The sequence below is a fragment of the Nicotiana tabacum genome, chromosome 9 (genome assembly GCF_000715075.1).
Source record: "Nicotiana tabacum cultivar K326 chromosome 9, ASM71507v2, whole genome shotgun sequence".
Taxonomy (NCBI): domain Eukaryota; kingdom Viridiplantae; phylum Streptophyta; class Magnoliopsida; order Solanales; family Solanaceae; genus Nicotiana; species Nicotiana tabacum.
The window spans coordinates 68,181,780-68,200,199 of record NC_134088.1 but is presented as its reverse complement, the minus strand read 5'-3'; the positions used below and the strand labels follow the sequence as shown (position 1 = coordinate 68,200,199).

At 34.5% G+C, this 18,420-nt stretch overlaps 2 protein-coding genes across 3 annotated transcripts; one reads left to right on the top strand and one right to left on the bottom strand.

The window, feature by feature from the left end:
- Positions 1-704: 704 nt before the first annotated feature.
- Positions 705-5,053, top strand: LOC107785398 (uncharacterized protein At4g38062-like). 2 transcript variants are annotated; one of them, XM_016606702.2, is made up of 2 exons: positions 705-899; positions 2,122-5,053. In XM_016606702.2, the coding sequence occupies exon 2, from the start codon at positions 2,239-2,241 to the stop codon at positions 4,795-4,797; it is 2,559 nt and encodes an 852-aa protein (XP_016462188.2). In that variant the 5' UTR covers positions 705-899; positions 2,122-2,238; the 3' UTR covers positions 4,798-5,053. The 2 variants fall into 2 exon arrangements, with proteins under 2 accessions (XP_016462188.2, XP_016462193.2); XM_016606707.2 differs by having other exon boundaries at positions 760-899; positions 2,207-5,053.
- Positions 5,054-5,470: 417 nt separating this feature from the next.
- LOC107785411 (uncharacterized) lies at positions 5,471-11,467 on the bottom strand. Its single transcript, XM_016606718.2, has 4 exons — positions 11,290-11,467; positions 8,973-9,144; positions 5,959-6,075; positions 5,471-5,777 (listed from the first exon to the last, which is right to left on the bottom strand). The coding sequence occupies exons 1-4, from the start codon at positions 11,397-11,399 to the stop codon at positions 5,619-5,621; spliced, it is 558 nt and encodes a 185-aa protein (XP_016462204.1). The 5' UTR covers positions 11,400-11,467; the 3' UTR covers positions 5,471-5,618.
- Between the last annotated feature and the right edge of the window lie 6,953 nt (positions 11,468-18,420).

Genomic DNA, 18,420 nt, shown 5'->3' with positions numbered 1-18,420 from the left:
TCTATGAAATTATCCCTTAAGAATAATACTCCATCTGTTCCATTTTACTTGTCACTTTTACTAAAATATAATTATTCCAAAATACTTGTCGTTCTTAGAATAACAAAAAAATAATAATTATTTTTTCTTTAATTTTACTCTTACTCTAATAAATGTGGAAAAAGACTAATCTAGTTAAAACAAGAAGCAATATTAAATTGAAATTGAAGATTAAATAAGGCTAATTTAAGAATTTATCCTTTTAGCTAATGTTTTCTTCACGGATATGCAAAAGGAAAAATATACAAGAAATCACTAAAATTCAATTCGTGACATCACAATTCAAATTGGAATACTTTGGCTGTTGAATTATTTATTGGGTACAGAAAAAGAATTTCAACAGGTGCAATTATTTTTCCGGTTACTACACTTAGTAGGCATTTAGACATAAAATTGTAATTTTTGAAAAAAGCAGTATTTAGAGTTAAACTGAAAAATAGTATTTTGAATTTGAAATTATGTTGTGATATGCATTTCACTTGAAAAAATATTGTTGTTTTATGAGTGAGAAAAGAGAAATTTTCTGAAAATTTTGAGACAGTGGTTTTGAAAAACTCATTTTCTAAAAATTTCTAAAAATTTGCAAAATTTCATGACAAACAGGCCTTGGTATGTCGTAATTCAAAAAGAAAAAAGATAAGGAGGGGGGAGGGGTGGAATTTTATGAATAGACAAATAAGCGGTGCGATTTTCCAAATATCAAAATTCAAAAACAAACCTAAACAAGTTCCCGCTTCAAAGCCCCTCTCGATTTCCAATTTCTACCACGGTTGTTCTTCCTCTGTCAAGAAACCCCAATGTTTTGATAAGGACAAATGATTATACCAGTCAATTCAACCGTGTTATGTTTCTGATAAAAGGTAAAAATTATACTTCGAATTATTTGATATTAGTCCCATCTATAGAAATGCTATATTTTGCAGATCTTTCTCATGTACATTTCAAGTGTCTTTTGCTTCCCAATTTAATACCGGCCCTTTTCTCGTTTTGGTCAATGGATTCGTGGGTATCTCGTATAATTCGGTTAAGCCTCAAGATTTTCTTGATTGTGCAATCTTTCTTTCTTGATCAATGTGGTTGTTCGAGTATTAAACGAAAAAGGGTGAAAACAGGGGAAAAGGATAAGGAAAAGTTCGACTTTTTGTTTCCCGTAAGATTAGTGATTATTTAGTCAATTCCGCCTATATGAGCTTTGTAACTTGTTCGGAGTAGAAATAGTCAAAGAAAACTGAATAGGGAAGACATGTTACAGAAGATTCATGAGATTTAGACATAATTGATAGATTTGTGTTTGTGGAGACAGTTTGAACCTATGTTGGTCTGGTACAGACGGAAAAATTTGAGATGAGATACAACATGATTCCCGAAATCATACCTTATCTGGAAAATCAATCTTTTACTTATTACACTTGAGAATAAAAAAGAAATTACACTTTATAAGCTATAAGTAAGTATTTCACAATTTTCTTTTTTGAATTATTTTTAGGGATCACCGCACCCGTATCCGTACTAGGATCCATATTCCCAAATCTTAGAATTTACGCCTCGAATGATCCAACCTCTAGATCCCGTATCCGAGCAATTTAGGTTTGAACAATGGCAGAGTTAGAGATTCACACCAGGGGATTCAAAAAAAATACTAAAGCGTCACGCTTATGATTTGGGCCTTTGATCTAAAGCAATTTTTGAACCCCCTTTGAATCTTCTCTTATGTCAAGGGGATTCAACTGTTCACATTTTGTTTTTCCCCCTATTTGTACACTACAATTTTTTCCGCAGAGGGGATTCAATTGAGCCCTTACTTCCCTTCAGCTTCATCCCTGAGTTTGAGAGATGGAGGATTATTGCTTATGTCTTTGTTTGTCTATTTATTGTCGAATCTGCACATCATGAATCCAATTACGTTTCATGGTTCGATGAGGCCCAGCTTCTGTTAAGCTTGATTTTGTTAGTGATTGATAATTCCCCTTGGAAGAGTAGTTATAGATGGTAAAATAGCTTAGTTTGTTGTTCAACAGTTTTTTGTACTCTGATGATTCATTTTGAAAGAGGAAATTGAACTATTATCTATTATCCTTTCAGCTAAAGCATTAACGTGAAGGGGGAAAACAAAAAGAATTCGTGGAACTCTGGTTACTAAGTGTGAACTGTTGTGTTTGTGTGTCAGAATAATCATCATCAACATAAGAAGCTAGGCAAATGGACAAAGTTTATGAGGAGCTAGATGCTGTGAAAGGAGAGGTGGAAAAGCTCAGAGAAGACTGCCGGACCAAAACGGATTTGACGGAGAGTTTGCGGAAAGCCCACGTTGATCAATTAGCGAAACTTCAAGAAGCTAAGCTGGAGACTCAAAGACTGGCAAATGACTTATTTGTCAAATCTGAGAAAATATTTGAGGTCAAGAGACTCTGTGATGACCTAAAGTTCAGTCTACATGAGAAAGAATCATGTCTCCAGAATCTTAGTTCTGCTCATGAGAAGCTGCAACTTGATTATAGGGAGAATATTGGAAAGTTGGAGGTACAAAACAAGGATTTGGTGTTCTCTTTGGATGAAGCAATATCCAGAATTCAAGATTTGGAAATGCAGATTGGTGCAAGTAATAAAGAAATCAATGCTCTTAAGCAACTCGTGTCAGTTAGGCAGGAAACCTGCATTGAATCAGAGCTAAAAGCACCGGCATCCAACGATCTGAAAGTTGGAGATGACATTATCCAAAAACTTGAGGAAGAAAATAGGAATGCAAAAGATCAGCTGAAATGGAAGAGTGAGCAGTTTAAACATCTTGAAGAAGCTCATGAAAGGATCCATGATCAGTTCAACACCAGTAAGGTGGAGTGGGGACAGGAAAAGTCAGCAATGCTTGAAGAAATTTCATCATTGCAAGCAAGGTTGGATTCTCAGACTCGAATCTCAGAAGGCCTCCAAAGCCAATTGAGGATGTGTAACCAAGCTTTGGCACATCAAGAAAGCAGAAGAAGAATTCTAGAAATTGAAGTGTCTGAGTTCAGATCTCGATTCCATGATATCTCTTTTGAGTGCCAAGAAGCAAACTCAAAGCTCGAGAAGTTGACCATCAAGAGGGATGAAGAAATTGGAGAGTTAAGAAACTTACTCCGAACAAAAGAGACACTGTTCAAGGATCTAAAATGCCAAAGTATGCAGATTGAACAAGAAAATCAAGAGTTACGAGGATCTCTCAAAGAGCTTCAAGAGACTCAACTCCAGGATGCTGCGTCCGCTTCTTCACTGAAGAAACTGCGAACCAATTTCCAGGATTTGAAGCAGTTACACAGAAAGTGTTCCTTAAACCTCAAAGAAAAAGAAGCTGAATGGAGCTCCCAGATAGGAAAAGTTACAGAAGTTATGAAAAGATGCATGTCTGAATTAAAAGGTAAAGAAAAGCACATAGAAGAGCTAGAAAAGGAGCTGGAAGATTGCCGTGATGCGTGTGATGTTCTTAATGGTGAGATATCTGTGTTAGTCATGGTCTTAAAATCAGAAATTCATGCCTTGACCAAGGAAAACTCTCGAGCGAAGGCAGATCTAGAACCGAATAGCAAAAATCTACATCAGAAGCGTGAACAAGCAATCCTTTTAGAGGCAGAACTGAGTGAGTATAAAAAGATGCTTGAAAACTCATCTAACTGCCAATTTCACCTCAGGGGACAGGTCCTGCAATTGGGTAATGCTCTGAAAGATGCTTCAGAAGAAGCCAAAGCTGACCTGGCCAAAGCAAGGGCTGAAGTCAAAGAGAGCAAACTTGAACTAGAGAAGTGGAAAGCTGAAGCAGGAAAGCTTAAAGACTGCCTTGGAGAGAACCGGTTCGCCCAAAAGCAAGAGCAGGAGAGCTTACTTGGGATTTTGAAAGAGAGAGAAGCCAAAACAAATGAGCTACAACAAGAGATTACAGAACTCGAGTTGAAGATTGTTGAAAGAACAGAGGCAGTGGAAGCTTTAAATCAGGAGAAGCTACAATATTGTCAAATTGCAAAAGGCAAGGATTGTAGCATAGAAATTCTTCAAACTAAGATTTTTTGCTTGGAGAAAGAGTTGGCTGATACAGACCTTCAAAATGAGCAAGCACAATCAGACGCCCGGAAGGCTTTTGATCAGGAGAAGGAGAGCCTGTTGCTGACTGTGAAAGAGAAAGACGGGGAAATGCAACATCTTCTTGAACGGGCCAAAGATTTGGAGGATGATGTAATCTGTAAAGAAATTGCTTTTACAGCTTTGGAGACGGCTGAGAGTTTAAAAATGCTTGAGATTAAAGAGAAAAACAATGTGATTGCTGAGTTAGAGGTGAAATTGGGTGATACAGATCAGAAGTTTGAACTTCTAAATAAATACTTGTCTGATTCAAGACAGAAGGAGGGGCAGCTGGAAACATTGTTGCAAGCAAGTAAAAAGGAATTGGATGAGCTGAAAGCTCATTTTGGCAATGAACGGATGCACTTGGAGGCCCAAATTCAGGAGATTGAATCTCAGAAAAATGATTTGCTTGAAGAAAATAAGAAACTTTCAGTTGATAGGGAGGAATTATTAGTACAAATGGAAGGAATCAATGGAAGAATCAGTGAAGTTTGCTTTGAAGATGTTGCACTTGTAAGACAGCTAGAAAAAATGTTGGGGAACCCTGAGGAAGTAAAAGAGCCACCACTTAGTAATTTAGGGAGAGGCCAATATACTGGAACTCCTTTTTCAACTGCCAAAACAGGAACTGATGAAAGAACTCCATTGGTAGAGCTCAACTGTTAGGCCATTTTTGAAATGAGGGAGCAGTTCTGTACTTCAAACACCCAAAAAAAAAATTGAAAAAAAGGAAAGGAAAAAAAAGAATTTTTGTAGTGGAGTTCTCCAAGATTTGCAAATCTGGATGGCAAACAGACGAGACTCAAGGATTTTGGAACTTTCTGCATTTCGTTGTATGTGTGGTACTTTAATATTCTTCCAATGTAATCAAAGATTCTTCTTTTGTTGTTAAAAGAAATATGGAAATCTGTATATTGGTTCATGTGCTGGTCACTAACCTGTGGTTCCTTTTCTGAAGGAAGATTGGTTAGTCTTAAGTCTTAGAACTTACATTTCTACTTAATCTAGTTAAGCATGATTTTGAAACTGTTTTAGTTCTACAGTTTTGAGAATGTTGCTGGAGGTCCAGTAATTGTAACTTGAAGTTTTTTTTTTTTTAAAAAAAAAGTCCTAGATGTTACAATTACCTCTCTTACTTTGACAAGTTATGAAAATATTCAGTTTATATAAATTTTGAGAATGTTATATGATTACTTACGTTGGAAGTGTACTTGACATACTGCAACACCAAAATAACTGGCAGAGAACAGGCCTTGTATAAAATGGTTTGAGCATGCTAAAACACCTCTTCAAATGAACTATAATTAGTCTGTTTTATTGTGAAAGAAAATGGATATATCAAATTCAAAGCTGATACCAGAGATAATCACCGCTTTTAATGCATACAATTGTTCAAAAAGTTCCATATTGACGTAAAATTTTTCTTAACTGTATCAAAATGCGAATATATGACCCCTAAATGCAAGTGGGGATCTTGTACAATTGGATTACTGTAGCTCATCACTTATTGATGAATCTGGCAGCCGTTTTTCTTTGTTCTTTTTCCCTGAAGCTGAATTCTGAGCAAACTCTGAGAGAGCCTGCTTCAAAGCCCCAAGATTTACCCCATCATCCACCAATATGCTTGTCACACCCATCTTCGAAACCTACAATATAAAACCACCATGTACTCTTAGTGAGTCTCCTGAAGTACATGACAGTACTATAGATGATCTTAGCCTCAGGTAACAAGTGGGAAATGATAGAAAGATCAACAGAAAAGCATCACGTGATTCACAAGGAAGAGTTTTTTTTTTCTGAGCAAATTTCAAGAGCAGAGATTTTTACCGACTCTATATTACGATCCTCATCATCAAAGAATAGCATCTCCTTATAAGGCACCCCTGTCCTCCTAATGATCTTCTGAAAGTGTTCGGTTTTGTGTGTCCAACTGGAAAATATTTCCTGCAACTCTAAGCATTCAGATTATGGTCATACACATATATCACCAACTTTAGGGCCGCAAAAAGTTATCCAGCTGCGTTCATGATGTCAACTTTCAGATATTATTATCATTAAGTTTGCTTTATAATACCAGCAGCTGCAAATAGAGTTCGAGGTCTCAAAATCATCATCGCTAAAGGCTGAGGAAACCAATATGTAGAGAACGTGATTCATGAGAAAATATCATTGAAAAATGTAAACAGTACAGCTATTTGTAACAGTTAGCGATGAAGTGTAGCAGCACCATCGTGACAGTGCTTTAATTTAGAACTGGATTCATTATGGGCAAAATGGCCTCCGAGCCACCTAAACTTGCACTCAATTGCCAACCCGGTAAATGAACTTAAAAGTTTTCCATTTGAACACTTCAACTTAATCATTTTCACATTAATAAACCACTTTGACCATTGACCATGCTTATGTGGCGATGACATAGCTGATGCGGTCGAGCTACGTGCAAATCACGCTTGTAAGGCGCGTAACTATGCTAGTTTTCATTTTTAAAAAAACTAAAACTATAAACAATAAAGAAACAAAGGAAATGTAAAATCAGACACTTTCTTTCCCTACCCCTTCGCTAATCACCCCCTTTCTTCCCCTTTTTCTGTTCCTTCTGTTCCTTTCCCCCATTAACGTCGTTCCCTCCGCCTCCCCTAATTCCTCTTTAATTTCTCTTCTTCCTTTTCACGATTAATTTTCTTTTTCTTATGATGAAGATTTTGTGCAACTTTTTAATTTTTCAGGGATTGTGATTTTGATTGGTCTTAGTAGTTAAAGATGAAAAAGTGATGATTATCAAAGGTGATTTTTGATGAGGTCACGATATTTTCGGGGCGAATTGATTGTGCTTCTCTTGGGGTTTTGAGAGTTGAATTCTATCGGAATTGCCATATATCTTATGAAACTCCCCAATTTCTTTCGCCCCCCACGATCCTGGCAGGTATAGCAAATAGGAATAGAAAGAAAAAAAAGTTAAAATATTAAGAAATTGGTGTTTTTTTATTGATTTGGAAGTTTTAGAATGAAGAAGGATGGAGTTCATAGTTGATTTGAGGGGATTTTAGAGTAGATGAGGATGATGTCGATGGTAGATGAAACATATGGTGATGGTGGGGCTACATTGGTGTAGAAGAAGAGAAAGTTTTTTTAAAATTTTTTAATAAATTGGTGAAAAATGACTGGGACCTGTAAATTACACTTGCCAAACAATAATAGGTTAAGAATATGACGTGTCAACTGTGTCATAGCGATTGAGGAACACGCTTAGCTGGAGGTGTTTATTAGTACTCATCCGTCAAGTATAAGTATTCAAATAGGAAACTTCTAAGTTCATTTACCGGGTTGGCAATTGGGTACAAGTTTAGGTGGCCCAGAGGCTATTTTGCCTTCATTATATGATTACATCAGTTTGTTATTTATTTAGTTTTTATTATGTTCAATACTCATATTATATTCTTTCTTTCAAAGCAGTTTCTTTGGTTGACAAGAAATGAGTGTTTCAGATTGTTCGTCCTATAAAGCTTGAAGGTGCTGTATTAAAATATCGAGTTAAAGACAATTTTGTCAGTGATTTTATAGTTTTATTTTCCTCAGGGCTCCTTGGCTTGATAAAATAATAGGATGTTCTAACATTAAGCTAATAGATTAGAGCACTATTTTATCCCCCCCCCCCCCTTTTTTTTTGGGGGTCATAAAAACCTGGCTCATTACTAAAGATGCTTAGTGCAATATTCTTCTATTATTTGGCCCTAGTAGCTGCAGTAGCATTATGCTATAGTTTTTCTTTTTCCACTAAATAACTTGTTGCTTCTCAAGAAATCAAAATTCTAGTTCATGGTTTTTGCCTATCACAATTCCCAGCCACAGGTGACCTCATTCTTGAGAGAACTATTCATAACTTTCTTGAGAGACCTAACCATACCTTCCAAGTAAGTCATTCCCTTTGTGTTCCTTAAAGAAGATATGTGCTGCAAAATGAGATCAAACACCAAGTCCTCTAGCATTTGGGCCATATTACCACAAATCTGGGTGCTCCCTATGTTACATGTATCTTTAATTTTGCTTCACGTGCCCATGCCAAACGGTGATATGGATGAGGGTACTTCATGTGGATTCTTTAAAATTACGAAAAAAGGTAGAACATGCTAACCCTCAGGGGTTGACCTGGTGGCAATTGACTTGAGCCTTGGGGTTTGCTCCCTTTCAAGGTCTCAAGTTCGAAACCCACTGGGTGCAAACAATTTCTGAGGGCCATCGGACTGGGTAAAACCTGAATTAACCGTGGTGCACTTGCGGGAAACTCCTTGCCGAGGGCCTGTGCACCCCTGGGATTAGTCGGGGCTCAAAGAGACTCGGACACCCGGTGCAAAATCAAAAAAAAAGGTAGAACATGCTAGAGATGCCCATAAAATAGGCCCAATGTGGTCGGACACTTCTCCCAATCTCACGCATAGCGGGAGCTTAGTGCACCGAGCTGCACTTTTAAACACGCCCATACTACATAATTACACACAACCATATAAGAAACCTACTGGTAAACGAGCACATGAATCATACAATACTAGACCTCTTACTTCACACACTGGAATTGAATGCTCGGCTTCAGCCTACCATAAGGTATTAAAGAAGTTTTATTTTCGTCATTTTCTATACACTTTTGCTCCTAGTGTATTTTGCTTTCTAAAACCATGAAGTGAGTTAGCGGAAGTCAACTCATACTAAAAAGGGAAGTTGTGTTATGTTGTAAAAAGTAAGGGAAACCTAAATGGAAAACAAAGTTAGCCATAAAGAAAAAATTGAGTGTGAATGCACCAAAAGGAGTAAGGTCGAAAGTAGTTTAAAGTTTTCCATCATCTCACCTTGGCTGCAAATATTGATGTTAGGCCCAACTTATCAAGAAAAGTGTTTGCTATATCAGGCGTTGGTGACCTTGAGGCAATAGCAATATTAACTCCCTTGTCCTTGAGGGCATATAAAATGCCTTTGGCATGAGGATATAAATATGGCATTTGCTGTTTTGAGCGGCATTCACTACAAGAAAGCAGAAAAAATTATCAGAAGACCAATTTTAAGCAGAATTTTAACAAAAACTGCAATGTTATTTCCAGGAAACAAAAGGTTAGGGGAAATATTCAAGTCAAGTCATGGATACACTTCAATAGTCTTATGTGAAAAAGAGCTCAAGAATTTTTATATGGTCGTGTATGACTTGGTTCTCAAAGAGCGAGTATGAATAGGTAAAAAATACGCCCTAAGAATCCACCTCTGTCAATTCAATGCCGACGAGCAGATCCCTCAAACAAGTGAACGACCCTTACCTACAAAATTCTAAGTACCTGCTACCATTACATATGAACCAACTTAAATCCAGAACAGACCTTACTAAATACAAATTTCCATTCTAAACACATCTTACTTCTGAAATCCCATAGTCATAATATGTTAGAATTGTTCATTGACTTCAACAACCACCTATATCAGCAGCCTATCTTTCTTGATGCCCTGAAATTCCCGAGTCTTGTAGAGCATGTGAATGGCCCCAAAAAAAACCTTTTTATCCCACATGCTAATATTGAATCACACCTACTATACCTTCATAATCTAGTCAACAGCATCGCAAGCCATTAGGTTATTCCGTGGGTCCGAGATCCTGTATGGCTTATATTCAAGTTGATTAGACCAATATCTTTATCAAATGAATTTGGTTGATCTACCATTGATGTTTGCTTTTTTTAACAAAAATGTTTATCCTTCTATCAACTCTTACATGTACTTATTTGTTGAATTATAATGAACACGGATAATAAAAAACATATATGCCCCCGATTCCAGTAGTCCTCAATGGAAGGAAAACATGGCACACCTGAAATCAAATTGTTATGGACCAAGATTTTGCAACTAGCTTCTAATAAAAATTGAGATTCCAGAATTGCACTAACACTTGCGATCTACGTTGAGATTCAAAGGTTTCCTTGAGTGACTTCTTAGTTCCAAATTCCTATTGTCAGTGTTTCCAGATTTGATGTTACTATTTCTTTAGCCAAAACAGAACACTAAATAATGTCATGCTTGCAAATTTGCAAGAAGCACAAACTTCCTTTTCAGTTGTTATAATCTCTATCTGGTTTCCCTTTTCAAGTAGATCACAGCAATTTATCGTGGTTCCTCATTCCTTATCATTGGAATTCACTGATATGTCACCTCTTTAAACAACTTATCCTCATATCAATGGGTTCATCCTCTTAAGAAGGAATTGGATGTTTTCCCTGCTTTCCAACGAAATAAGCAATATGATAATAGTAAACGTGATCCGAGTCTTTCGTTGGCCAAACTTTCAAGAGAATTTCAAAATCATGGAATTTCAATTTTCATTAGTAATAAGCTGCAACGACATGGCTGAACAAACTTGAGAGGTTAACCACAAACATGATCAACTAATAGCCTCTACAAGCACTCTCCTATCTCAAGTTGGCCTACCAATTACTCAGGCTAGAAACTGAAAACTACAAACGCCCTTAAAGTTCTTAACCACTTACCTTGCATAAATATGAATGTCACTCTCCCATTATACATTCACACATAAATAAAACAATCCTCGCTCTGCTGCTTGTGATGATAGAGTCACAAGCAGATCAGCTACATTCCAATCCCAAACTAGTGGTATTTGGCTATGCGAATCCTTGACAACCATTCCACTCTATACGAGCCCATTTTATTCCAGTAGGGGAAAATAATTTGCCTTAAAAAGATTGCTGTTATAGCTAAAAAATATTCCAATACACGTGGATAATATGTATCGGATATGGTACCTTACATGAAGATATTTATACTAAAACACGGTTGTATACCAATTATCTGTAAATACCTATGTTGCAAGCCCATTACCTAGCAGCCTATGGGTAAGACATAGAAATAAAAAGAAATGAAGCTTTCCCAAAGACTGTATATCATGATAAATAGAATTACAGAAGAGAACAGCCAAAAATAATTGTAAAAAGAAACGGAGGATGTAAATGGAGTCCAGAACAAACGAGTGATTGTATATTATTTGGAATAAAAAAGCTAGGTGATTTCATTTCATCGGCCAAACCTTGTGTTGAATGCAGGTACTCAGTGAAATAATCAACTTGTTAAAGGGAATAGAAAAAAATGGGTGAACAAAGAGATGGAAATTACCAATAAAAAGGCCAGAGAGTGTAATCGAGATCGAAGACGACGAGGCGAGGAAGCACTTGGAACATCCCCATTATCTCCATTGCCTCGTTCTTCACCCCGTCGTCCCCCATCTCTCTCGTCTAACAATTGGGTTGGGCAAGAGACAGCATATTTTATTCCGGTCAACTATTTAACGCCCCTTCAGACTAATTCCACCATTAATTAACTTTTCAAAAGTCAAATAGTGTATATATATATTCTTACGCTATCAATGTACTATTGCTTTTTATTTTTTTAAGTCACCAATTATGTTTGTGAAGGTAATTAAGTGGCTTTGCCTTTTAAGTAACCTAATAATTTAAACTCGTTTTGTAATATGATTTATAGCACTTTTTTTTAATACTCCAAAAATAATTTAACAAACTATAATTGTTAGACTTAATGGAACTATTAAAAATAGATTTAAGATGAATAATATTTGGAGGTGTAGTTGTTGCATCCTATGCTTTTTTTAATATTAGTGTTAGTGTACGTGCTTTACACGTGTGCATCGCGTCAATCATTATTAAACGTATACAAGAAGAAAAAGTTGTTGAAAATTAGCAATTGCAGTTAAAATAAATGCAATATATGTTTAAATAATAAAAATTAATTTACATTGACACAATAGTTAAACTCAATATGTTTTGAAACATACAAAGATGATGAATTTAGTTGGATTAGTTATATAGTATTTGTAATTATTATTACTTTATTATATTTCTGGAACTTTTCTATATAGTATATATAAATAAACATTATTTCTGAAACTTTTAGTTTTAAATCATCTCAAATTTTGAATATTGAAATTTATTTATATTTTTGTGAAATAAAACTTTTATTTCCAATGTGTTCAAATAAAAAAATTATATAAGATGAAATATTAATTAATATTTAAGTATTAAATTTTAGAAGATCCTACATATTTGTTCACATAATAATAAGCAAGTTGTAATTTTAGCTAAGAAAAACTTTATTTTTAATGTTCAAATGAGAAAGGAATTTATAAAAATAAAATTTAAGTGATTTTAATATCATATACGTTAGGAATCTTGCGTATAATTTAAATAAGAAACAATTTACTGAGCTATATTTTATTTTTATTTTAAAATTTTAAATATTAAAAAATAACTAAATATTATTTTTTTCATCATGTATACCCTCTATCGACGCGTATAAAATTATAAAAAATATAAGCCCTTCAAAATATAAATTTTAAAAATATAAGCTCTTGAAAATGATAAATATTGAGCCTATTCCGTCAAAAAGTAGTGGATGACCTAGCTAAGCATGAAAACAACCAATATAATTTTGAAAGTTTAATGTTCTATTATGTATCTCGTTCTTCTATATTAATTTCGTATCAAAAACATCGTCGAGGTACCATGTATCATAGACAAGTCAACTACAAAAAGAATAAAAATTAGCGATGGATAAATCCATCGCTAATCCTATTCAGTGACTGATTAGTAACTGATTATAAAAATTATAATCTACAAGATGAATTTCGTAACTAATTCATGTTTTATAAAGTTAAATTATATAATAAACTTTCTTAGTAATAATATTAGATTTTTTTTACCAAAAAATTAAATTCATTTTCCATCTATTTAATAGGAGTGTGCATTGAGGTAATTTACGTTTTCTATAAATTAAATTATGGTAATTAATTTTTCATCATAAATTAATAACTTCTATTTTTCCAGCAGTAGTTATTATCTTAGAACACAATGCTGTGGTAAATTTTAAAAATAGAAATAAACGAATTTAACAACAAAGCTTCTAAAAATACTTATGATTTTAAATTTTAAAAAACAACAAATAAATCATATAAAAGGAAAATAAAGAGGCAAAATTGGTCATTGTGATTAAACAAAAAGGACAAAGAACAAAAATATTACACAAGATCGTGAAATTTCCTTGTTCGAAAGTCGAAACCAACAAAAATAATTCTCCTACTTTTTTATATTCTGTTATGTCTTTAATATGTTGTATCCTTATTAGGAGAAGATATTAAGCACTGAATTATATTAGAAAAAACTTCTTTGATTTACAACTCCTAAATATTAGGAAAGTTTTTTGATTTTACAATTTTATTCAATGTAAAATATATTTTAAAGGGTAAAAAAGACGAACGACATTTCGCTAAGGGCTTTCGTACTTTTAATATAGTACTAGTCTCTATGTTGGTGCGTTGCACGAGAAATGCGTATTGAAAATAATAAGATTTCAATCGCTTATATTGTTGAATATGCACAAAGTAGGAAGTTTAATAATCAATTCTTTAAAATAATAAAAAAAATAATATATAATTCAAATCAAGTTATCAACAACATTTTTGACATAATATAGGAGGAAAAAATGGAACTAATAAAATATTTTAGAATCACAATGTTATATTATTAAAGTTGCAAACTCACTTTAAAATACGATATTATTCACTATTATTTGTGAAGCGATGCTGAATAAGTATGAAGTTCAACAATTCTTAAAAAAAATATTATATGTTATCAAAACCAACTCATTAATAATGTTTTGACACAATCTAAAGATAAAATGAAACTGAACATTTTGAGAATTATGTTAAAAGATTTAAGATCACTTCGAGAATGAAACAAACACTTATGGGAAGGTATATTCAAAATTTGTGATCACGCCACATAATAAATTAACTTTGATAACCTAAGGCGTAAATATTACTATTTGTGGTGAATTTTATACTTGGTTCTATGGAGAAGAATTGAAATATATCTAATATTTGACTTGTTTTTGTTCCAACACATAATTAACTTCCCGAACTATAGATAATATTTTCTTCACACTTGATTGCCTAATATTTATAGTAAGAATTATAGATAATGAATATAGAATTTGATTTTCATTAAAATAATAAAAGGACGAATACGTTTTCTTTACGAAGTGGACTCTAAGAATGATATTTTGACTTGGACTCTACAATATTTGAATTGCTTTTTCGTTTTTAGACATTAATGTTTAAGATATAATTTAATTATGGAAGGGCATAATAAGCAGCTAATATTTTAAGGATATTTTTGTCGTTCAACATTTAACGTAGAACATTTATTTTTTATAATAATATAGATAGATAGATATAATTTTGGAGTTTGGTCTTATTAAGGTGCAATAGTTTCTGCTAATTTTCATATGTTTGGTGCAATTTTTTGTGCCGCGGTTTCTGAAATATAAACACAACCACTAATGTAAAAATACTTAACCAGGTAGCAAGTGAATCTAGTTATTAACTTCCGTAAGGCAACAAATTCAGACAACATATTTATCCATCAAGTGACATAAAACAGAAAAAATGTAGCGATTGACTACAAAAAGACTTATATGGGTATACATATTGGGTTTAAGCTTGGTTAGCTTAAAATAAAGAGTGAAGGGGAAATGGAGGAAAAATAAAATATTTGAATTTTTCTCCTTGACAAAGGGACATTATCCCATAATGGAGGAAGAAAAGGCTTTTGATGGATATATATACAATTACTTTTCTTCTATCTCTTAAAGAGTTAAGAAGAACGCAAGCCTTGTGCCGTCGTCTCTCGGCTCGGCTTCAGTTTCGTCTTCGGCTTCGGCGCCGTTCGTTGCTTACCCTACTGCTGGTCCCAAAGAAGAGCTTTCCATGAAAAATACTGCAACAACCAAGATTGAGGGTTATGGGAAGATATTCCTGAAGATGACTTCCGGCAAGGTGTTAACGCTCAACAACGTTCTTTATGTTCCTACTATTAGGAAGAATTTAGTTTCTACTTCTTTACTTGTTAAGAATGGATTCAAATGTATATTTGTATGTGACAAAATTATTGTAACCAAGAATGAAATGTATGTTGGAAAAGGCTACCTCACAGAGGACCTTTTCAAACTCAATGTAATGGTTGTTGACAGTATGAATAAAATTTCAGCTTCTTCTTATTTATTGGAGTCAAATGATTTATGGCATATTCATTTAGGACATGTCAATTACAAAACCTTGCAAAAGTTAATTAATTTAGAAGTATTGCCTTAATTCGAGTGTAATAAATCAAATGTCAAATATGTGTTGAATCCAATTTTGTAAAACATCCTTATAAGTCTGTTGAAAGGAATTCAATTCCTTTAGACTTAATTCATACTAACATTTGTGATATGAACCGACACCATCTCGATGTGGGAAAAAGTATTTTATAACTTTTATTGACGATTGCACTCGATATTGTTATGTTTATTTGCTTAATAGTTAGGATGACGCAATTGAAGCATGTAAGCAATACAAAAATGAAGTGGAGAATCAATTGAATAAAAAGATCAAAATGATTAGAAGTGATAGGGGTGGAAAATATGAATCTCCGTTTGCAGAAATATGTTCAGAATATGGAATTATCCATCAAACTAATGTCCCCTACACACCTCAATCCAAAGGAATTGCGAAAAAAAAAAATCGGACATTAAAGGAAATGATGAATTCTTTATTAATAACTTCCGGATTACCACAGAGTTTGTGGGGGGAAGCTATCCTTGAAGCTAACTGAATACTCAACAGAGTACCCCACAACAAAACGCAATCTATTCCATATGAAAAATGGAAAGGAAGAAAACCCAACTTGAAATATTTCAAAGTGTAGGGGTGTTTAGCAAAGGTACAAGTACCTTTACTCAAAAGGATAAAAATCGGACCAAAAATTGTGGATTGTGTTTTCATTGGATATGCTACAAACAGTAAAGCATGCCGGTTTTTGGTTCATAAATCTGATAATCCCGAAATTCATGTTAATACGATAATTGAATCAGATAATGCTGAATTCTTTGAAAGCATCTATTCGTATAAAACTGAATGCGAGTCGTTAAGTGAAAGACCTAAACGACCACGGGAAGAACCAAAGGAAAATCCTCCAAGTAATGAAGATCCAAGGCGTAGTAAACGTCAAAGAACATCTACTTCCTTTGGACCCGATTTTGTGACATTCTTGCTTGAAAATGAGCCTCAAACGTTCAAAGCAGCTATGTCATCTTCTGATTCACCATTTTGAAAAGAGGCAGTCAATAGTGAGATTCAATCAATTTTGGATAACCATACATGGGAATTGATTGATCTTCCTCTAGGAAATAAACCTTTAGGTTCGAAATAGATCTTTAAACGGTAAATGAAAGCTGATGGCACTATTGACAAATATAAAGCAAGACTTATTGTCAAAGGTTATAGATAAAAGGCCTTAATTACTTTGACACTTACTCACCAGTAACGAGGATAACATCTATTAGGGTGTTAGCGGCACTGGCGTCCGTGCGCGGTCTTGAAATCCATCAAATGGATGTTAAAACCACTTTCTTAAATGGAGAATTGGAGAAAGAGATTTACATGGAACAATCTGAGGATTTTGTTTTTTCGGATAAAGAAAAGAAAGTGTGCAAACTGATTAAGTCACTTTATGGACTTAAACAAGCACCCAAACAATAGCATGCCAAATTTGACCAAACAATATTGGCAAGTGGATTTAAAATCAACGAGTGTGACAAATGTGTTTACATTAAAAACACTCCAGGTCATGAAGTCATTGTTTGTTTATATGTTGATGATAAGTTGATAATGAGCAAAAAAATGACAGATATAAATGCTACTAAGCGCATGTTGGATAGCAAATTCGACATGAAAGACTTAGGAGTTGCTGATGTGATCTTAGGAATCAGAATTCATAAGACTCCGCAAGGTCTAGCATTATCACAATCTCACTACATTGTAAAAGTACTTGACAAATTCAAGTATTTGGATCTCAAGATTGCCAAGACTCCAATTGACATGAGTTATGCACTTCAAAAGAATGAAGGTGAAAGTGACTCACAACTGGATTATGCAAGAGTATTGGAAAGTTTGATGTATATCATGAATTGTACGCAACCAGATATAGCATGTGCTATTAGCAAACTGAGTCAGTTTACAAGTAATCCCAATCAAAAACATTAGATGACAATGAAATGAGTTTTAGAGTATCTGAAACATACCCAAAATTATGCTTTTGTCACGACCCAAAATCCCAACCTGTCGTGATGGCGCTTATATCGATACTAGGCAAGCCGATAATCTCGATAAACCATAATTTCTCTTAAGTTTGAAAATACAATAATTTAATACAATTCAAAATCCCATAAATACTGACACGAACACTCCCCAAAACCTGGTATCACTGAGTACATGAGCATCTAATATGAATACAAGTATGGAAAATACGGTCTATAATAGTCTGAGACCAAATACAGTAAACAAAGAGATAGAGAAGGAGAGACAAGGTCTGCGAAACACGGCAGCTACCTCAAAATCTCCTAAAAATTAACCGCGCGAAAGGATCAACATCTGCTATGTCCGGGAATACCTGGATCTGCACACGAAGTGCAGGGTGTAGTATGAGTACAACCAACTCAGCAAGTAACAATAATAACTAAAGAACTGAAGATAATGACGAGCTACACAGTTATAGTTCACTTTCAGTAATTCCAGCAAAGAATAGACATGCTTTCAAATCCGGCAGTTTAAGTCAAATCAACTTTATACAGTTCAATTTCATGTAATCCGGATATAAATCTTTCAGAGATTTCATAACAATGACAGATAACAATCAAGTGCAATAACAAATGCAAAGCAAGTACAGCCTCTCAGGCAACAGTCACTCAACTCATCACTCGGCTCTCAACCCTCAACACTCACACTCAATGGGTACCCGTGCTCACTTGGGGTGTACAGACTCCGGAGGGGCTCCTACAATCCAAGCGCCATAATCTGCACAGACAACTCACGTGCTGCACGGATAACTCACGTGCTATAATATCCTGCACGGACAACTCACGTGCTATAATATCCTTACCTCACCGACAGGCCCTCGGCCTTACTCAGTCCTCAACCTCTCTAGCTTCTTGGGCTCTCAGAAATCACAAAGATCAGCCCAAACAAAGATAACACAATGTATTGACAAATATCAAGAAAGATTGAGGTATGATACGCAAGTAAAATCATGACTGAGCACAAGATAGAAATTAGCAATTAATTCAATAAGTACGTGCCCTCTATGGGTCCCAACAATACTATCACATAGCCTAAGCATGATTTCTAACATGATTTAT